The sequence below is a fragment of the Vespa velutina genome, chromosome 15 (genome assembly GCF_912470025.1).
Source record: "Vespa velutina chromosome 15, iVesVel2.1, whole genome shotgun sequence".
NCBI classification, from domain to species: Eukaryota; Metazoa; Arthropoda; class Insecta; order Hymenoptera; family Vespidae; genus Vespa; species Vespa velutina.
Genome location: NC_062202.1, coordinates 2,684,469 through 2,699,468, shown reverse-complemented (window position 1 = coordinate 2,699,468; position 15,000 = coordinate 2,684,469). Strand labels below are relative to the sequence as shown.

Here is a 15,000-nt window from a genome sequence, read left to right as displayed (position 1 = left end):
AAGTTAAGGACGTTTAAAAGATGAAGAACGAAAGATAGAAAGAAGTCCAAAAAGAAACGAATCTTTTTTTGCACTGCAAAAATTATAAATTAGAATGATTTTCAAAACGTTCGAAAATTTTACTGTATAAAAGTTTATAAATTGTTCGATAATAACGATATCATATTTGTTGCTTTTCGAATCATTCGTTTAAAGAAAAGAAGGAAATTAAAACAAGAAAAAGAACAAAGACGAGAACGAAAAAGCAAACAAGACAAGACAAAACAAGACAAGACAAGACAAGACAAAACAAAATAAAACAAACACATCACATAACATCTCACATTGGTTCTCTTTACGACCAGCTGGAATTCAGTCGGCCGCCATGTCAGCAAGTAAAGAGGGTGGAGTATAAAAGGGGCAAATGCGTAAAAGAGAAGAGAGTGGTAGGGTTAATCCTCGGGAACTTGAGGTAGGGCGTGCACGAACGCTCGACAGGTGTCGCCACGTTACAACCTTACGGCAAATGAAAACTCGTCGAGGCAATAACAAATTCTCACACGTGTCTTTCATAGGCACAACAGAGCACAACGCCAGTTTAAAGAAGTATATGTAACTCCTTCTTGTGATAATATAAAAAAACGGTAAGACGCTTATTTCACATCAATTTTATACTTTAGAAAATGAAAATAAAGAAATTTGAGAGAAAACGATTATCCCCATAAAGAGAGAGAGAGAGAGAGAGAGAGAGAGAGAGAGAGAGAGAGAAAGCGAGACAGAGAAAGAGAGAGAGAGATAAACAGATAAAATAAAATGAAATTATGAAAGAAGAAAAGAAATTCAAATGATGAATAAACAAGCAAACAAATAAATAAATAAATGAAATAAAATAAAATAAAATAGCATCGACGATATTAGAAACGAAATAGAGAGAAATAGAGATAGGAAAATGATTGATGAAAGAAAAATAAAAGAAAAGAAAACTAAATAAGGATATGTGTATATATATATATATACATATATATATATATATATATATATATATATATAAAGAGATTTAAAGAAACGATCGGTAAAACGTTGCTCGGTATGTGTCAGTAAGAACGTAGAAAGAGCCGACGAGAGAGGAGAGGTACAGTCGCATTCAAAAGTGAAATGCGAACGCATGACACAGATTCAAGTACAGAGAGTAGAATTTTTCTGTATATATAGAAAGAAAGAAAGAGAGAGAGAGAGAGAGAGAGAGAAAAAGAGAAAGAAAGAGAGAGAAAGATAAAGAAAAAAAAGAGAAAGACTCATCCTAGCGGAACGCAGCAACGCCGAGAAAGAGAGAAAGAAAGAGAAAGAAAGAGAAAGAAAGAAAGAAAGAGAAAGAGAAAAAGAAAGAGAGAAAGGGAGAGAAAGAGAGAAAGATATGTTCGCAAATGGTTAGAAAGGAAATGTTATTTGATATATACAATGTTCTAAAGTAAAGATAAAGGGTATCAAGGTAGAAAATAAATGGATGGAATCGCGCGAATGCGGTCACTGAACTAGTTCCGTTTCGACCCTGACACTGCCATTGCCCCCCCGGGGCCGTCGATTTGTGTCAGATGCTCTCAATATTGCCGCGATTTTAACGTTTAATCACGTAAACTCACCTCTCTCGCTGGATTCCATATCGTAATTATACGTGTCACTTTTCTGGTACTATTGGACGCGAGACTATCTCGTCGTGCGGGCGCACGTGGAAAACTCGACTCGTGGGATTTCGGCTCGGCGTTTACTCAAAATTCACTACGGTATAAACATGGCCGGTCGGGGCACTCTTGTCACACGCACGCTTTCTATGTGTGTTACCCTATGAGAAAGAGAGAGAGAGACGGACAGAGAGAGTGAGAGAGAGAGAGAGAGAGAGATAGAATGAGAGAAATAGAGAGAGAAAGAGAGAGTGAGAGAGAGAGAGAGAAAGAGAGATAGATAGATAGATAGATATACAAAGAGAGAGAGAGAGAGAAAGAGAGAGTGAGAGAGAGAGAGAGGTCGTTGAACCTTTTCCCGAAAACTCGACGTCGCTCGCGTTTAACCGCTCCTACCGTCCGTTCTTTTTTTCGACGCCCGAGAAAAACGGTCAAGTACCGTAGCTCGGTGGGTGCCACCTAAAAATAGATTGCGATTTCGGCGATTGTTTTGACTAACAATATGCTTCGCAACCTACTCAAAGATGGCGCCATTTTATGTCTTTGGTTATCCACGAGTTACCACCACTCTGCTTATTACTTCACGCGCTATTGGACTATAACTGTCTTTGCTACGATTGGTCGGTATATATCAACGTCGACCAATAGGACGTTAGTTTTGTACGGGCGATGACGTCTCAATTTACTACGAATACTTTTATTATGACGTTCTTATGTTTCCAAACACGAGACAGAGAGAGAGAGAGAGAGATAGAGAGATAGATAAATACGTACTACTTGCATATGCATCTAACGTACTTAATTAACATACACGTATGATTTATTAAAATTTTGTGCGTCGCCATAAAGTCCTATTCCGTATTAAATTTCTATCTTGATAGGTTCGTATTTCGTGTCATAACTGAATTTTTATTTTCATGAATGATATATGTAACTACGTAATACATAAGAAACATGTGTTTAACCTTATTTGATAATATGAGGTAATAAATGAACGTTTGTTCGATCGAATACATTTTATGAGTAATCGTTTGTTTGTTCGTTGAATTTTCATTATGAGAAAACATAAACTTCCGAAAAATTGGGTTGTTGTCGGTTCTAAGAGCCATCCAGACAGAGTTTATTATTTCAATATTAAAACCAATGAATCCTCTTGGAAGGAACCAACAACCGAAGGAACGAAAAAGGTTAAGACAAATTTTTTGTCGAGACATACATTGTTTTAATATTAGATTTAAGTGATTTTGATTGATCTATTATATTGTTACTCGTTTTATACAAATTATTTTAATTACATTACATTTCAATGACTTTACATATGTTTTAATTTATTCATATATTTATATAGGCTTTTGTTAATGATGGGCCAAAACAAAAAAAAAGGAAAACAAATGAAATGAGTCCTATTGAATCAAGGACATCCTCTGATATTGAAGAAGATAATGACAACAAAGATATTGTAAGAAGAAAGAAGTTAGTTGCCAAAAGACAGTTTAAAGCAACACAAGAATTTGATACAATACAAATGGCAGAAATTAAGAAGAAAATACAACAAAGGAAGGCAAAGAGTAATTCGAAAAGTAATTCATCTACAAATTCATTCAGGCAATTTAATTCACCTACGAAATTGTACAAAAGTGATGAGGATAAAAAAACGGAAATAATGACGCCACAGATGAGAGTTATTTATGAAAAGATACAAAAGAAAAATATGAACAAAAAAGTTTCCAAGCAGTCGCAATCGCTTCAAAATATTAAAGACATCGAAACAGTTGAGAATATTGAACATAGAGTAAAAGTAGACAAGAGAAAAAAAAGAAGAAGAGAGGGCGTGACAAAATCCTCAAGTTCGAATCAAGATACATCTGCTTGTTCCAGTAGTCACGAAAGTGATCTCACAAAAAATGATATTAGGTGTTCTTCGATCAAAGATATAAACGAAATCAAATCAGAGAGGTCAAGTATAACAAAAAATATATTACAAAATAAAAAAAATTCTCAATACAAATCTAAGGAGACAATAATAGGTAACTGTGACTGTATTTTTACAAATACGTCTATCTTATATGAATTGTCTTTATTATAATCTTGATTTATTGATTTATTTGCATTTTAGAAAATAAAGAATATAATAATAGTATAAATAAGAAAGGTGGTAGAGTTATATCAAAAAGAAATTTGGCCAAAGATCGTATGGATAAATTAAAGACAACATTAAATTTACAAATGAAAGATCAAAGGAATAATAATAAATCATCGCAAAGCAATGATAAATCATTGCTAGCTATTATAAAAGATAATGGTATGTATTTCTTTGTTCTAATTATTTAGAAACAAAAATATAATTTAATTAATAATTGGATATAATGTTTTTAAATGCAAATATTTAGAAATACCGGACATTTATAAAACCACTGATATGAGGTATAAAAATTTACGTAATAGGCTATTGCGTAATAAAATAATCCCTGATGAAAATCAATTGTTGGCTTCAGTCAAAACTAATATGCAAAATCAATCTTTAAATGCATTAGGCGAAAATCCTGTTAATGAGTCTAATGATTCTTCTCTTTATGAAGAAATGGATTGGGAACCAATGGAAGATGAAAAGATAACATTCGAGGTTATTATACAAAATATATAAATAAGAATATAACTTTGTTTAAAATAATAATTATTTTCTTATTAATTATATATACAAGAAATATTTTTTCCACAGGTACAAGCTGCTAGAATACAGTTATGCGTTGAAAATAGTAAAAATGAAACATTACCAATGGAAGGAAATATTTTACAATTTTCATCAATACCGGTTCAAGAAGAAAAGAAAACTTTGTACATTGTTGTAGATACAAATGTGTTTTTATCGAATTTAGATGCAATCATTAAAGCTATGGTTACAGAATTTGCAAAATATGATAAACCAATTCTTGTAATTCCATGGACTGTTATACGAGTAAGTATAAAAAAAACTTATACAAATTATTTCTAAATTTTTTTTTTTTTTTTTCTTTTTTTTTATGTAGGCAGAAAGGATTTTCTCTTTCTTTTTTTCTTTTTTTTTTTTTTATATTTTATATTTTTTTTTCTCTCCTATAGGAATTGGATTATTTAAAAAATGACAAATTTGAAAGAAAGTCAATACATTTGCGTGAAAAAGCCAGAAAAGCTATAAATTTTCTTCATGATCATTTTTCTGTTAAACATCCACGTATAGTCGGTCAGACATTAGAGGACGTAAGAAGCAACAAAGAAAAATTTGCCATTGAATGTCCGGACGATGAGATATTACAAGCATGTTTACAAATTCGTAACGCAGAAAGAACTGTGGTATGTAAGATAGAGAGAATTATTTTGTTAGTATTTCGAAGGTTGAATAAAAACCAAAAAAAAAAAAAAGGTAGTTTATATATCTCTTTTAATGTAGGCTTTATTATCGTACGATAAAAATCTTTGCAACAAAGCAATGATATACGACATAGTAGCGCTTGGAAGAGACGATCCTCTTGAAAAAATAGATTACATTTTTGCGACTAATAATAAGAACTTATCTTTACACGATATGTGTTTTGAAAAGACACAAGGTGAAGGTTCACAAATTCTTTCAGCTTTCCAAGAAGAATTACGTTATTCGAACGAATTATTCGAAGAGATCCAATCTATGATAAAAGAACTTTTTTCAATCGTACGTATATGTGTATATATATATATATATTTTTTTTGTCCTTATAAAATTTAGAAGAAAACAAATATATTTATATATTTGTCATACTATTCAGTCATACTATATTTGTCATACTACATATATTTCAAACACATGTATTTGTCCATACTATTTCAGATAGTAAGTAAAGAAATGAAAAATTTATTTGGTGAAACATGGGAAAAATATACTATAATAAAACCACCTTGGACAATTTTGTGCGTATTAAAATGTGCTATAAAACATTGGATAGCTGCTATAAGCGATGCGTTTGACAGGCAAGCAGAACATCTTCTCAAAGAACTTTTGGAAATATTTAGAACAATGCCAAGTTTGTACAAATTACATAAATACCATAAATATCTCATGTTCGTATAAGTTAGATGATTATGAAGAATTAACGATAAATCAATTTTCAGAAGGTGGACGAAAATTGAAAGACATTGCAAAAATATTAGAAAAGTCTGCTGATCTGATTCAAATGATCAATGTGGATAAATATTCTGATCTTATAAATAGAGCATCAAGTTCTATTAAAGTAATAATTATTTATACATTTTTATTTTTATTTTTATTTTTAATTTCGATTTTGATTTTCATTTTGATTTTTATTTTTATTTTCCATTCGTTCTCGTTCTACATTTAAAATCAATAAAATTTTATTTATCTTATTTTATTTATCTTATAGAATATTAAAAAGAGATGTCAAAATTATGAGAACGAGATACGTGAGAAAAAAATACAAGAAGAAATTGGAACAGAGAATGATGTGATTCAACAAAAACGTAGAGCAGATAGGGCCTTCAATTATTTCAATTATATCTATTCGTACGCACGTGACATTGGGTAAAAAGTTTATTCGTATGAAGAATTATTCTTAAGATAATTTTCAACAAAATTGGAATATTAATATTGTTCCTTTGTATTGTGTCTTCTTCTTTTTTTTTTATCTTTCTTTTTTTTTTCCTTTTTATTTTTAGAGGAATGGCTGCAGATATCGTAAACATGCCGTGCAGTTTTTGTTACGAAATACCAAATCCAGCACCCACGGTTGAATATGTGAAGAAAATACAACCGGAAGTTGGACAAAACGTAAATCATTTGTTACGTATTTTGACCGAGTGAGTAATAAAATTGAACAGATTTATTTAAATACGATTATATCAGAGATATAATAATTTCTGCGCATTTTTTTTTTTTTTTCTTTTTTAAGAGTATTTTAGAGTATTTTTTTCTCTTTTAATTTTTTTTTTTTTTTTTTCTTTTTTTGTAATCATTCGTTCCCATTCATTTTATTTACTTTCTTCTTTTACTTTATTTTTAGAGCATTAGAGGGAATGAAGGATGTTTCGATCGATCATAAAACGTTGATTGATCTTTATCACATATTGACAAATTTTCTACCAGATAGAACAATAACGAACACTACGGATTTATGTCCGCTCGATGTTTATTGTTGTTTAAAAGAAAAAGAGGACGTATTGAAAATGGGTGTAAGACAGCTTCAAGAACTCTGCACGCATTATTGCAGATTGGCAAGTTACCGATGCATATGAGTTATTGTTATTTATATATTGTATGATATATATGCTAAAATAATTGTCATAGAAAAAGGAAAAAGAAAAAGAAAAAAAAAGAAAGAAAGAAAGAAAGAAAGAAAGAAAGAAAAACAATCAAATTGCTGTTTGTTAAATTTTTCAAGATATAATACAAAATGAACAAAACGAACGATTGACCCATATACATAACAGAAAAACAATGACTGTGATAGAAAGGTTTGCAATAGAAATGAAAAGTGATGGTAGTGGTGGTGTTGGTGGGTGATGGGTAATAGGAAAAGAGAGATTAGAAAGATAGAGAGAGAAATATACGAATATATTTTGATTTTTAATTATTAACGATTTCGCATAAAAAATAGAAAGAGAAGACGTTAACATTAAGTTTTGTATAGCATTACAAACAGTGAAATAAACGAGCACAGCCGTGTCGCATTATTATTAATTACAATGTGAACTGATTTTCTTTCTTCTTCTTCTTCTTTTTTTTTATTTGTTTATTTTTTTTTTTTTTTTTTTTTTTTTTTTTTTTTTTTACATCTACACTTAATTTAATTTCTATACAACCGTGGAAAACCATTTGCAGGTGGTTGCAACCAATTGTCCTTCGAATATGTCACATGTTTTGTTTCGATAACGTGAAAAGTATAAGCGTGTCTTGATTTTTCGCTTTTGTTGGGATAAGAGAAATGTACCACTTGTCCATGTATAAGTATGCAACTACCTTTGCTCACTGGAACAGGACGGAAATTGCTAAGTGGATAACAAGGTGCCGCTTTATCATATATTATAAGTTCTTGAGAATTTGGATCCTTGTTTCTAATGTAACGCCTATGAACTCCACTTTTATGAGAACCTGGAGCAATCCAAAGACAACCGTTCTCTTGTGTGGCATCTTCTAAAGCTATCCAAAAACCCACCAATTTAACTGGATCTGTATATAAGTACGTTGCATCCTGATGCATAATTACTGCAATCATTTATATATAATTAGTAGTTATAAACATATACATTCACGTATATGTATATAATTAATATACATATATATGTATATATACATATATACATATATATATATACATATATATGTATTAATAATAAGTAATAAAATTAATATAAATAATGAATATATTATATTTTTTATTTAATTAATGTATTGTATTATATATATATAATATATGAATATGATATATATATATATATATATATGTATATTTTTTTTTTTTATTAATAAAGATAAGGTTATTAATAGAAAGAATATTTATCAGAGTTAATTCAATAAGTACAGAATTTATTATATATGTAGATTGATTGAGTATCATTAATATTTTTTAAATTGGTTTTAATGATTTCTAAATTTGTAATATTATATATAGGTTGAAATATATAGGTGGAGATAAAAATATTAGTCGATTTTTTATATTAGTGATTGTATTTATATTATATATATATATATATTAGCTTGTATGTAATTAAAGAAAAGGTCAAAAAAAGATGATAATCGCTTTACCTTCCGAACCAACGCCAGGATTTTTATAAATGTACATAGATTGGCACACTGCCGGCTCTATGTAATCCAGTTGGAACGCAGCCTCTTTTACTCGTTCATCAAATGTGTATTTTTTAAAGGTCGGATGCAACCAATGCAATGCATGACCTACCTACAAATTAAATATATATGTATATATATGTTAATGAATATATTATATAATAAGTTTGAACTAATTAGTTTTATTTTATAGATAGAATTAAAATTATTTAAAAGATTGGATATTTTGGAAAAGAAAACTGTTTTACCATCAGTAGATAATAGAAATATTTGGATATATAAATGTTGCATACCGATAGAGTCAGTAGATTGAAATTAGTTCATGTATTTTACCGAAAGATGGCAGGTAGATATTAATAATAATATATCATTGACACGATATATCGTAGACTACACAAGTAATAGAGAATTTATATTTTAAAATAATCTTGAAAAGTATGCATTCAATGGATTTAAATGGATAAAATTAATTTCTTAATATTCTATTTCTCATGTTATCTATTTTAAACGATGTAAAATTTCTTTTTTCAATGAAGATATTTTGTATCGATCATCGAATTATATTAACTTACTTTGTTTAGAGACACTCTAGGATGAACTTTTAAAGTGCCATCGTTCTCAAGTGCTTCACTTTCGAAGAATGGACAGACTTTGTGCGCACTGTCCAGAAAATATTGATCCTTGCTCTGAAACATAATAAAAAAACAATCTTATAATCCGTGCCAAAGGATTGGCCAAAAGTTTTTCGATGGACCAAGAAGTTTCTAAGCGATCTTAAAAATTCAATTACTCTATTTCGAAACGTTTTAGGCCTATAATAAATGGGGTCTTAGTTTAACAAGTTTTCTGCCTTGTTTTGTTTTTTGCAATCTGAAGAAAAAAAAAAGAAAAGAAATAAGAAAAAGAAATTAATTCAAGGAGTCTCGAAAGTGAATAATTGATATCTAAGACGATCCTAAGAATTATTTTGGTCTCATGCTTAAGGAAACCTTTGATCCACACCCTTATACATATACGCGATAATATAATTAGAAATATTAAGAATAATCTTCTCCTCTTTTTTTTTTTCTTCTTCTTTATTTTTCTTCCTTTATATTTACTTGTTGCGCGTCTATCGTGTTAAAAATTTTCCTCTCCGTTTCCGATGGCAAATTCTTCGTAAATTCTTCACCGGAGAATTTCAATTCGTCGATTTCTTCTGGCTTGAAGAAATCATCCAGCACGATGTAACCATTCCTCTCGAACTGGCAACATATATAAAAAAAAAAAATTTTTGTGATTAGAAGAAAAATGGGGAAAAAAAAAAAAAGAAAGAAAAAAAATCAGTGAAGAGAAAAAGAGGCAAAAAAAAAAAAGAGAAAAAAAAAAGAACAAAGAAATAAAACATTGAAAGAATCTACGATATTTTCAATGTAACTTTCGTATAGAAAGATAAAATTCAAACGTATCGGGACGAGAATAGAAAAAACGATAGAATGTGTGTTGCATCATTTGTCGATGTGTTTTCGATGACGGGTCGTCATCTAATAATAGACATTGTTTGATAAACTCGCTTGGAATAGTCGAGTATAGTAGACGTTAATACGATTATTCATACATACGCTGTTCTTCCTTAGAATTTCTATTACTATTTTAATTAGACCGTATGATCATCGTCTCGCTATCATGATTTATTATTATTATTATAAGTTTTTTTCTCTTTCTTTCTTCTTCTTCTTCGTTTCTTTTTTCTTTTTTTTTTTTCTTTTTTTTTTTTTTTTTTCAGATAATTTTTTTTCTCCTCATTCCTTTATCTCAATCCTTTTTTTACTTTTTCGACAGTTTTGTTTTCGTCTGAAATTTGATCGCATCATAATTATTTCAAGGGACTACTAACAATTGTTGATCGGACTATCTCTCTCTCTCTCTCTCTCTCTCTCTCTCTCTCTCTCTATGGCAAACATTTTTAAAACGATGAATTTTTTTTTTGAACGACGAATGCGTTTGATGTATATATTTATTTAAGCCGAAACTTTTTAATATGTTTTATGAATGATTTATTATCATCAACATTATTATTAATGTTATTGTTATTATTATTATTATTATTATTATTATGATTATGATTATTATTATTTTAAATAGATTACATTAAATTTCTAATTTATTTCTATTAAATATATATTAAATATATATTATAATTATATATGAAATACATATATATATATATATGTAAAGTTATTAATATTAATAACAATATTTATTATTATTATTATTATTATTATTATTATTATTATTGTTATTATGATTACGATTATTATTAAAATCGTTATTATATCACGTATTATGAAATAAAATAATGTTATCATCCCTGTATTCCTTACATTTTATATGTACCATCTTTGTTTTTCTATGGAAGGCACATTTATTAGTATAATAATCTTCATATGTGAGAGAAAAGTTAGGTCAGAAAGGTCTGGATCATGATCCGAACGACCCGTAGGGTGAATGGTATATTCATAAAAATCATTTTGAGCATGTGATTTTCTTATGAAAGAAACACGAATGTTTTCTTACTCTTAGAATATCGTTTTTAAACTTAAATGTAAGCAGTCCGAAGGTTATTCGCCATCGTGGAAAGTTTGTACCTGTAGTATATTCTATCTTTCTCTCTCTCTCTCTCTCTCTCTCTCTCTGTCTCTCTCTCTCTCTCTTGAAGGAACTTGGTACTTTCTCCTTCGGAACGAAAGCAAGCGAGTGCAACACAAGAAATGTATTTTAATTCTTTGCGTGTTCGAATCTTCTCTCTTTCGTTGCAATTTAATATGAATATTCCATATGAACTTAATCATTGTCCGATTAATACATAATATATGTTCAGTAATACATTAAAAATATAATGCAACATATATATTAGTGTTTTTACGTATGTGTGTGTGTGTGTGTGTGTGTGTCAGTGTACAGGTATGTGAATGTATATAAGAAAATAATTGTTTAAATAATATATATATATATATTTCTTTTTTAATAAAGTAAATATTTTTAGAATATATTCCAAAAACAAAATTAATAATTTAAATTAATATTTGTAAATAAAATGTATAAAATATATATATATATATATATATATATATATATATATATATATATATATATATATATATGTATATAACTTTGATCTCAAGGAAAATATTTAGATAATATGAAAATGAGATAGATACCACACGAAGTAAGGCAATTTTGTTAGAGCCCTTTCATAAACGTGATTTATTAAACAGAGGAATATTTTCCTCGTATTTATTCGAAACTCCTGTTGAAAACTATCGACAAAGTCGTGAATCACTTTAAACGCGAAAGTTAGATATCACGTGAGTTTGATCGTAGCATTATGGTTGCTCGATCGCGAACAAGCGAGCAAGCGAACGAGCGAGCGAGCAAGCGAACGAGCGAGCGAGCAAGCGAACGAGCGAGCAAGCGAACGAGCGAGTGAGTGAGCGAGCGAGCGAGCGAGCGAGTGAGTGAGTGAGTGAGCTTGCAAGCTTCTAGCCTATCTAGGTATATTCAGCTAGCCTATCTAGCTAGCTAGGCTAGCTAACTAGCGGGAACGTTTATTAAACCGATGTCTAACAGAGCGGATTAACTAACTCTTTAATTAGTTACCAGAGTAGTTATTAATCGCATCGGTAATCAGCAAGAAACGTGCCGTTGTATTTCTCTTACATTGCCCGTAAATTACCTGCCAAATTTTCTTCCTACGAAGAATTTACGTTCGTACCGATCGATTATTCATGTTTTTTTATTTTTTTATTTTTTTATTTTTTTTTCTTCTCAAAGATTCATTTTTCTCTTATCAAAGAATTCTTCGTCAATTATAATCATTGATTTCGTAATTTTCGATACTTTTCTTTCTTTCTTCTCCTTTTTTTTTTTTTTTTATTTTTATTCTTTTTTATTTTTCTTCTTTTTTTTCTTCTAGCCTCGTCTATAAAAACAGATAAATATCAAAAGAAATAAAATAAGGAGAAATAATCTTTTGCAAATGTCCAATTACATTTTGCAATTTTCTTTTATTTTCTTTATATATATATATATATATATATTTTTTTTTTTTTATTTCGTTATAATAACGTATAAGTCAAACAGATTTTTTTTTCAATAAATTCAAAAAATTCAGATATTTAAAAGTCATTCATTTGAATTATATACACACATTGTTTTGTCTCCATTTCTTTTTTGTCCTTTTTATATAAATCTACCTTTCAAAGCAAATACTTCGTAAATCAAACGAAAGAGAAGGATAGAAGAACAACAAAAAAGAAAAAACAAGAAAAAAAAATAGGAAAAGAGAAAAGAAAAACAAAAGAAAAGAAAAAAGAACCGTACGTAGAAGCTTTTTTGTCTGTGGCATTGAATCGTCAAAGAGCCTTTTTCATTTTCAGATCAGAGATTTTACATTTAATATTATTATTATTATTATTATTATTATTATTATTATTATTATTATTATTATCAAATGTTACTCCCTCTTTCCTCTCTTTCTCACACACACACGCGCAGATATATAAAATCAAAAGATAGATAAAGAAATAGATGAAGAGAAAGGAAAAGAGAGAAAGAGAGAGAGAGAGAGAGAGAGAGGAGAGGAGAGGAGAGAGAAAGAGAGAGAGAGAGAGAGAGAATGAAAGAAACGATATCATTAATAACGTCATATACGTTTTTTACTCTCGTTTCGGGCTTCCCACATCAGAGAGCACATTGTATCCTTTGTGGCATGGCGTGGCTTCCGAGGGTCCCACTTCCGGCGTGGCAAATACGATCTCTCTCTTTCTCTATCTTTCTCTATCCCTCCACCACCTAACTCCTCTCCTATTCTCTCTCTCTTTCTCTCTCTCTCTCTCTTTTCCTTTTCTTCGTTCCTTCGTTCCTTTTCCTCCTTTTCAAGCCGATCCTTCTTCTTTTTCTCTTTAAGCGAATTAGGGAGGGCCTCCTCACCGTTCATTCTTTTTTTCTCTGAGCTTTTTTCAGAAAAGTGCACCGAGCTTCGTCTCGACAGCGCACGAATTCTTGTTCGTCAAAGGGATACTGGAAACGCGCGCGAAGTGAGCAAAAGAGAGAGAGAGAGAGAGAAAGAGAGAGAGAGAGAGAAAGTATAGAATGAAAGGATTAAAGAGAAAGAGAGAGAGAGAGGGTGGAGGGGGGGAGAAGGAGTTAAAGAGGGTTGGGATTAAAAGAGTGAAGGAGGAGGAGATGGAAGATCGTCATGAAAAGTTGAAAATAGCCATGGCCGCGACAGGTGGGTGGGTGGATGGATGGGTGGATGCTACGTCATCGTTCTCGACCGTGTCCTCCTCGTTCGTGCTTTTCTAAAATTTTCAACGTTGTACATGCAAATCCGGGTGAGTCAAGGCACATGTAGGTATATGAATCGACGAATAAGAATAGAGGGACGTTTCACGAATATGCGAATCGCGTGGGCCGATTGTTTGTCCTTCTCGTTTACGTATATAAATATTGCATGTACATATGTACATGCATACATATGTACGTATGTATGTATGTATGTAAATTCACGTGCGATGATATCGTGCCTTTAAATTAGATATCGAATTATAAACATTTTCACGATTTATTAATTATATTTCTCAAATGATTTTTTTCTTTTTTTTTTTCTTTAAATTAAAAAATTTGAGAAATGTAAAATGCGACACGTTGTCTTTGTTGTCCAAGTGAAATCCAATTAAATCGATGCATTTGCATTAATTATATTGACAAATTAAGAATGATGTCACGATAAAATTTTTATGAGCGCAATAAGGAAATCAAAGTGAAGAGTAAATACAGGGAATGTGGATTTCTTTTTTCTGTTCTTTTTATTATTTTTTTTATTATTCTTTTTTTCATTTTCTTTTTTATAAGAAGAGAGAGAGAGAGAGAGAGAGAGAGAGAGAGAGAGAGAGAGAGAGAGGATGTTGTTTTTATCATAATTAGGATGGAAGAGTATATCAAGAAATAATTGATTCTCTAATTTATAAATATTTTATAAGATATAGAGATAGATAGATAGATAGATAGATAGATAGACAAATAGAGACAGAGAAAGAAAGAGAAAGAGAGAGAGAGAGAGAGAGAGAGAGAGAATATGAGTGAGTGAGAAAGAAAGACGACATTGAATAAATACATTATGTATGAAAGAGAATTCGAATTAAATTAGAATAGATTAATTAGGGTATCTAAGGATAGATTTGACAGTGAAGTGATATATTAAAAAGTATGTATATATATATATATATATATATATATATATATATATATATGCAATGTTGGACAAGGTAAATACACCTTATATGAAAGAAGTCTAATTTATATATATATATATACATATGTGATTGTATTATTATATATACATACAAAGATATATATATATATATCTATATGGGGATGATATTAAATTGATACATTAGAAAGTATGTCAACATAAAAATAATAAGATCAGTGTAAGCGTGGGAAACAGAAAATGCAGTATTTTAAAGAGAGAGAGAGAGAGAGAGAGAGAGA

At 29.9% G+C, this 15,000-nt stretch overlaps 3 protein-coding genes across 6 annotated transcripts in view; 1 reads left to right on the top strand and 2 right to left on the bottom strand.

Annotated features, from left to right (window-relative positions):
- The window catches only part of LOC124954355 (retinoic acid receptor RXR), a 54,259-nt gene extending 52,457 nt beyond the window's left edge, over window positions 1-1,802 (bottom strand). The window contains exon 1 of the mRNA XM_047507177.1: window positions 1,620-1,802. Within this exon, the coding sequence (XP_047363133.1) occupies window positions 1,620-1,638 (19 nt within the window). The 5' untranslated portion in view covers window positions 1,639-1,802. The remainder of the gene's footprint in view (window positions 1-1,619) is intronic.
- LOC124954352 (transcriptional protein SWT1-like) overlaps window positions 1-7,202 on the top strand; it is a 20,309-nt gene extending 13,107 nt beyond the window's left edge. The window contains exons 1-12 of one of the 3 annotated variants that reach the window (XM_047507161.1): window positions 1,100-2,539; window positions 3,007-3,685; window positions 3,775-3,960; window positions 4,049-4,281; window positions 4,378-4,614; window positions 4,758-4,988; window positions 5,086-5,343; window positions 5,500-5,692; window positions 5,781-5,899; window positions 6,050-6,207; window positions 6,342-6,482; window positions 6,686-7,202. In XM_047507161.1, coding sequence (XP_047363117.1) covers window positions 3,055-3,685; window positions 3,775-3,960; window positions 4,049-4,281; window positions 4,378-4,614; window positions 4,758-4,988; window positions 5,086-5,343; window positions 5,500-5,692; window positions 5,781-5,899; window positions 6,050-6,207; window positions 6,342-6,482; window positions 6,686-6,917 — 2,619 coding nt within the window. In that variant the 5' untranslated portion in view covers window positions 1,100-2,539; window positions 3,007-3,054 and the 3' untranslated portion in view covers window positions 6,918-7,202. Of the gene's footprint in view, window positions 1-1,099; window positions 2,846-3,006; window positions 3,686-3,774; window positions 3,961-4,048; window positions 4,282-4,377; window positions 4,615-4,757; window positions 4,989-5,085; window positions 5,344-5,499; window positions 5,693-5,780; window positions 5,900-6,049; window positions 6,208-6,341; window positions 6,483-6,685 lie in introns of those variants that run through there. The other 2 variants (XM_047507159.1, XM_047507160.1) reach the window with 2 other exon arrangements.
- Window positions 7,203-7,217: 15 nt separating this feature from the next.
- LOC124954360 (phytanoyl-CoA dioxygenase 2) overlaps window positions 7,218-15,000 on the bottom strand; it is a 10,558-nt gene continuing 2,775 nt past the window's right edge. Inside the window, exons 2-5 of one of the 2 annotated variants that reach the window (XM_047507187.1) lie at window positions 9,567-9,710; window positions 9,039-9,152; window positions 8,428-8,578; window positions 7,218-7,887 (exon numbers count right to left, since the gene is read on the bottom strand). In XM_047507187.1, the coding sequence (XP_047363143.1) occupies window positions 7,469-7,887; window positions 8,428-8,578; window positions 9,039-9,152; window positions 9,567-9,710 (828 nt within the window). In that variant the 3' untranslated portion in view covers window positions 7,218-7,468. The remainder of the gene's footprint in view (window positions 7,888-8,427; window positions 8,579-9,038; window positions 9,153-9,566; window positions 9,711-15,000) is intronic. The other variant, XM_047507188.1, reaches the window with a different exon arrangement.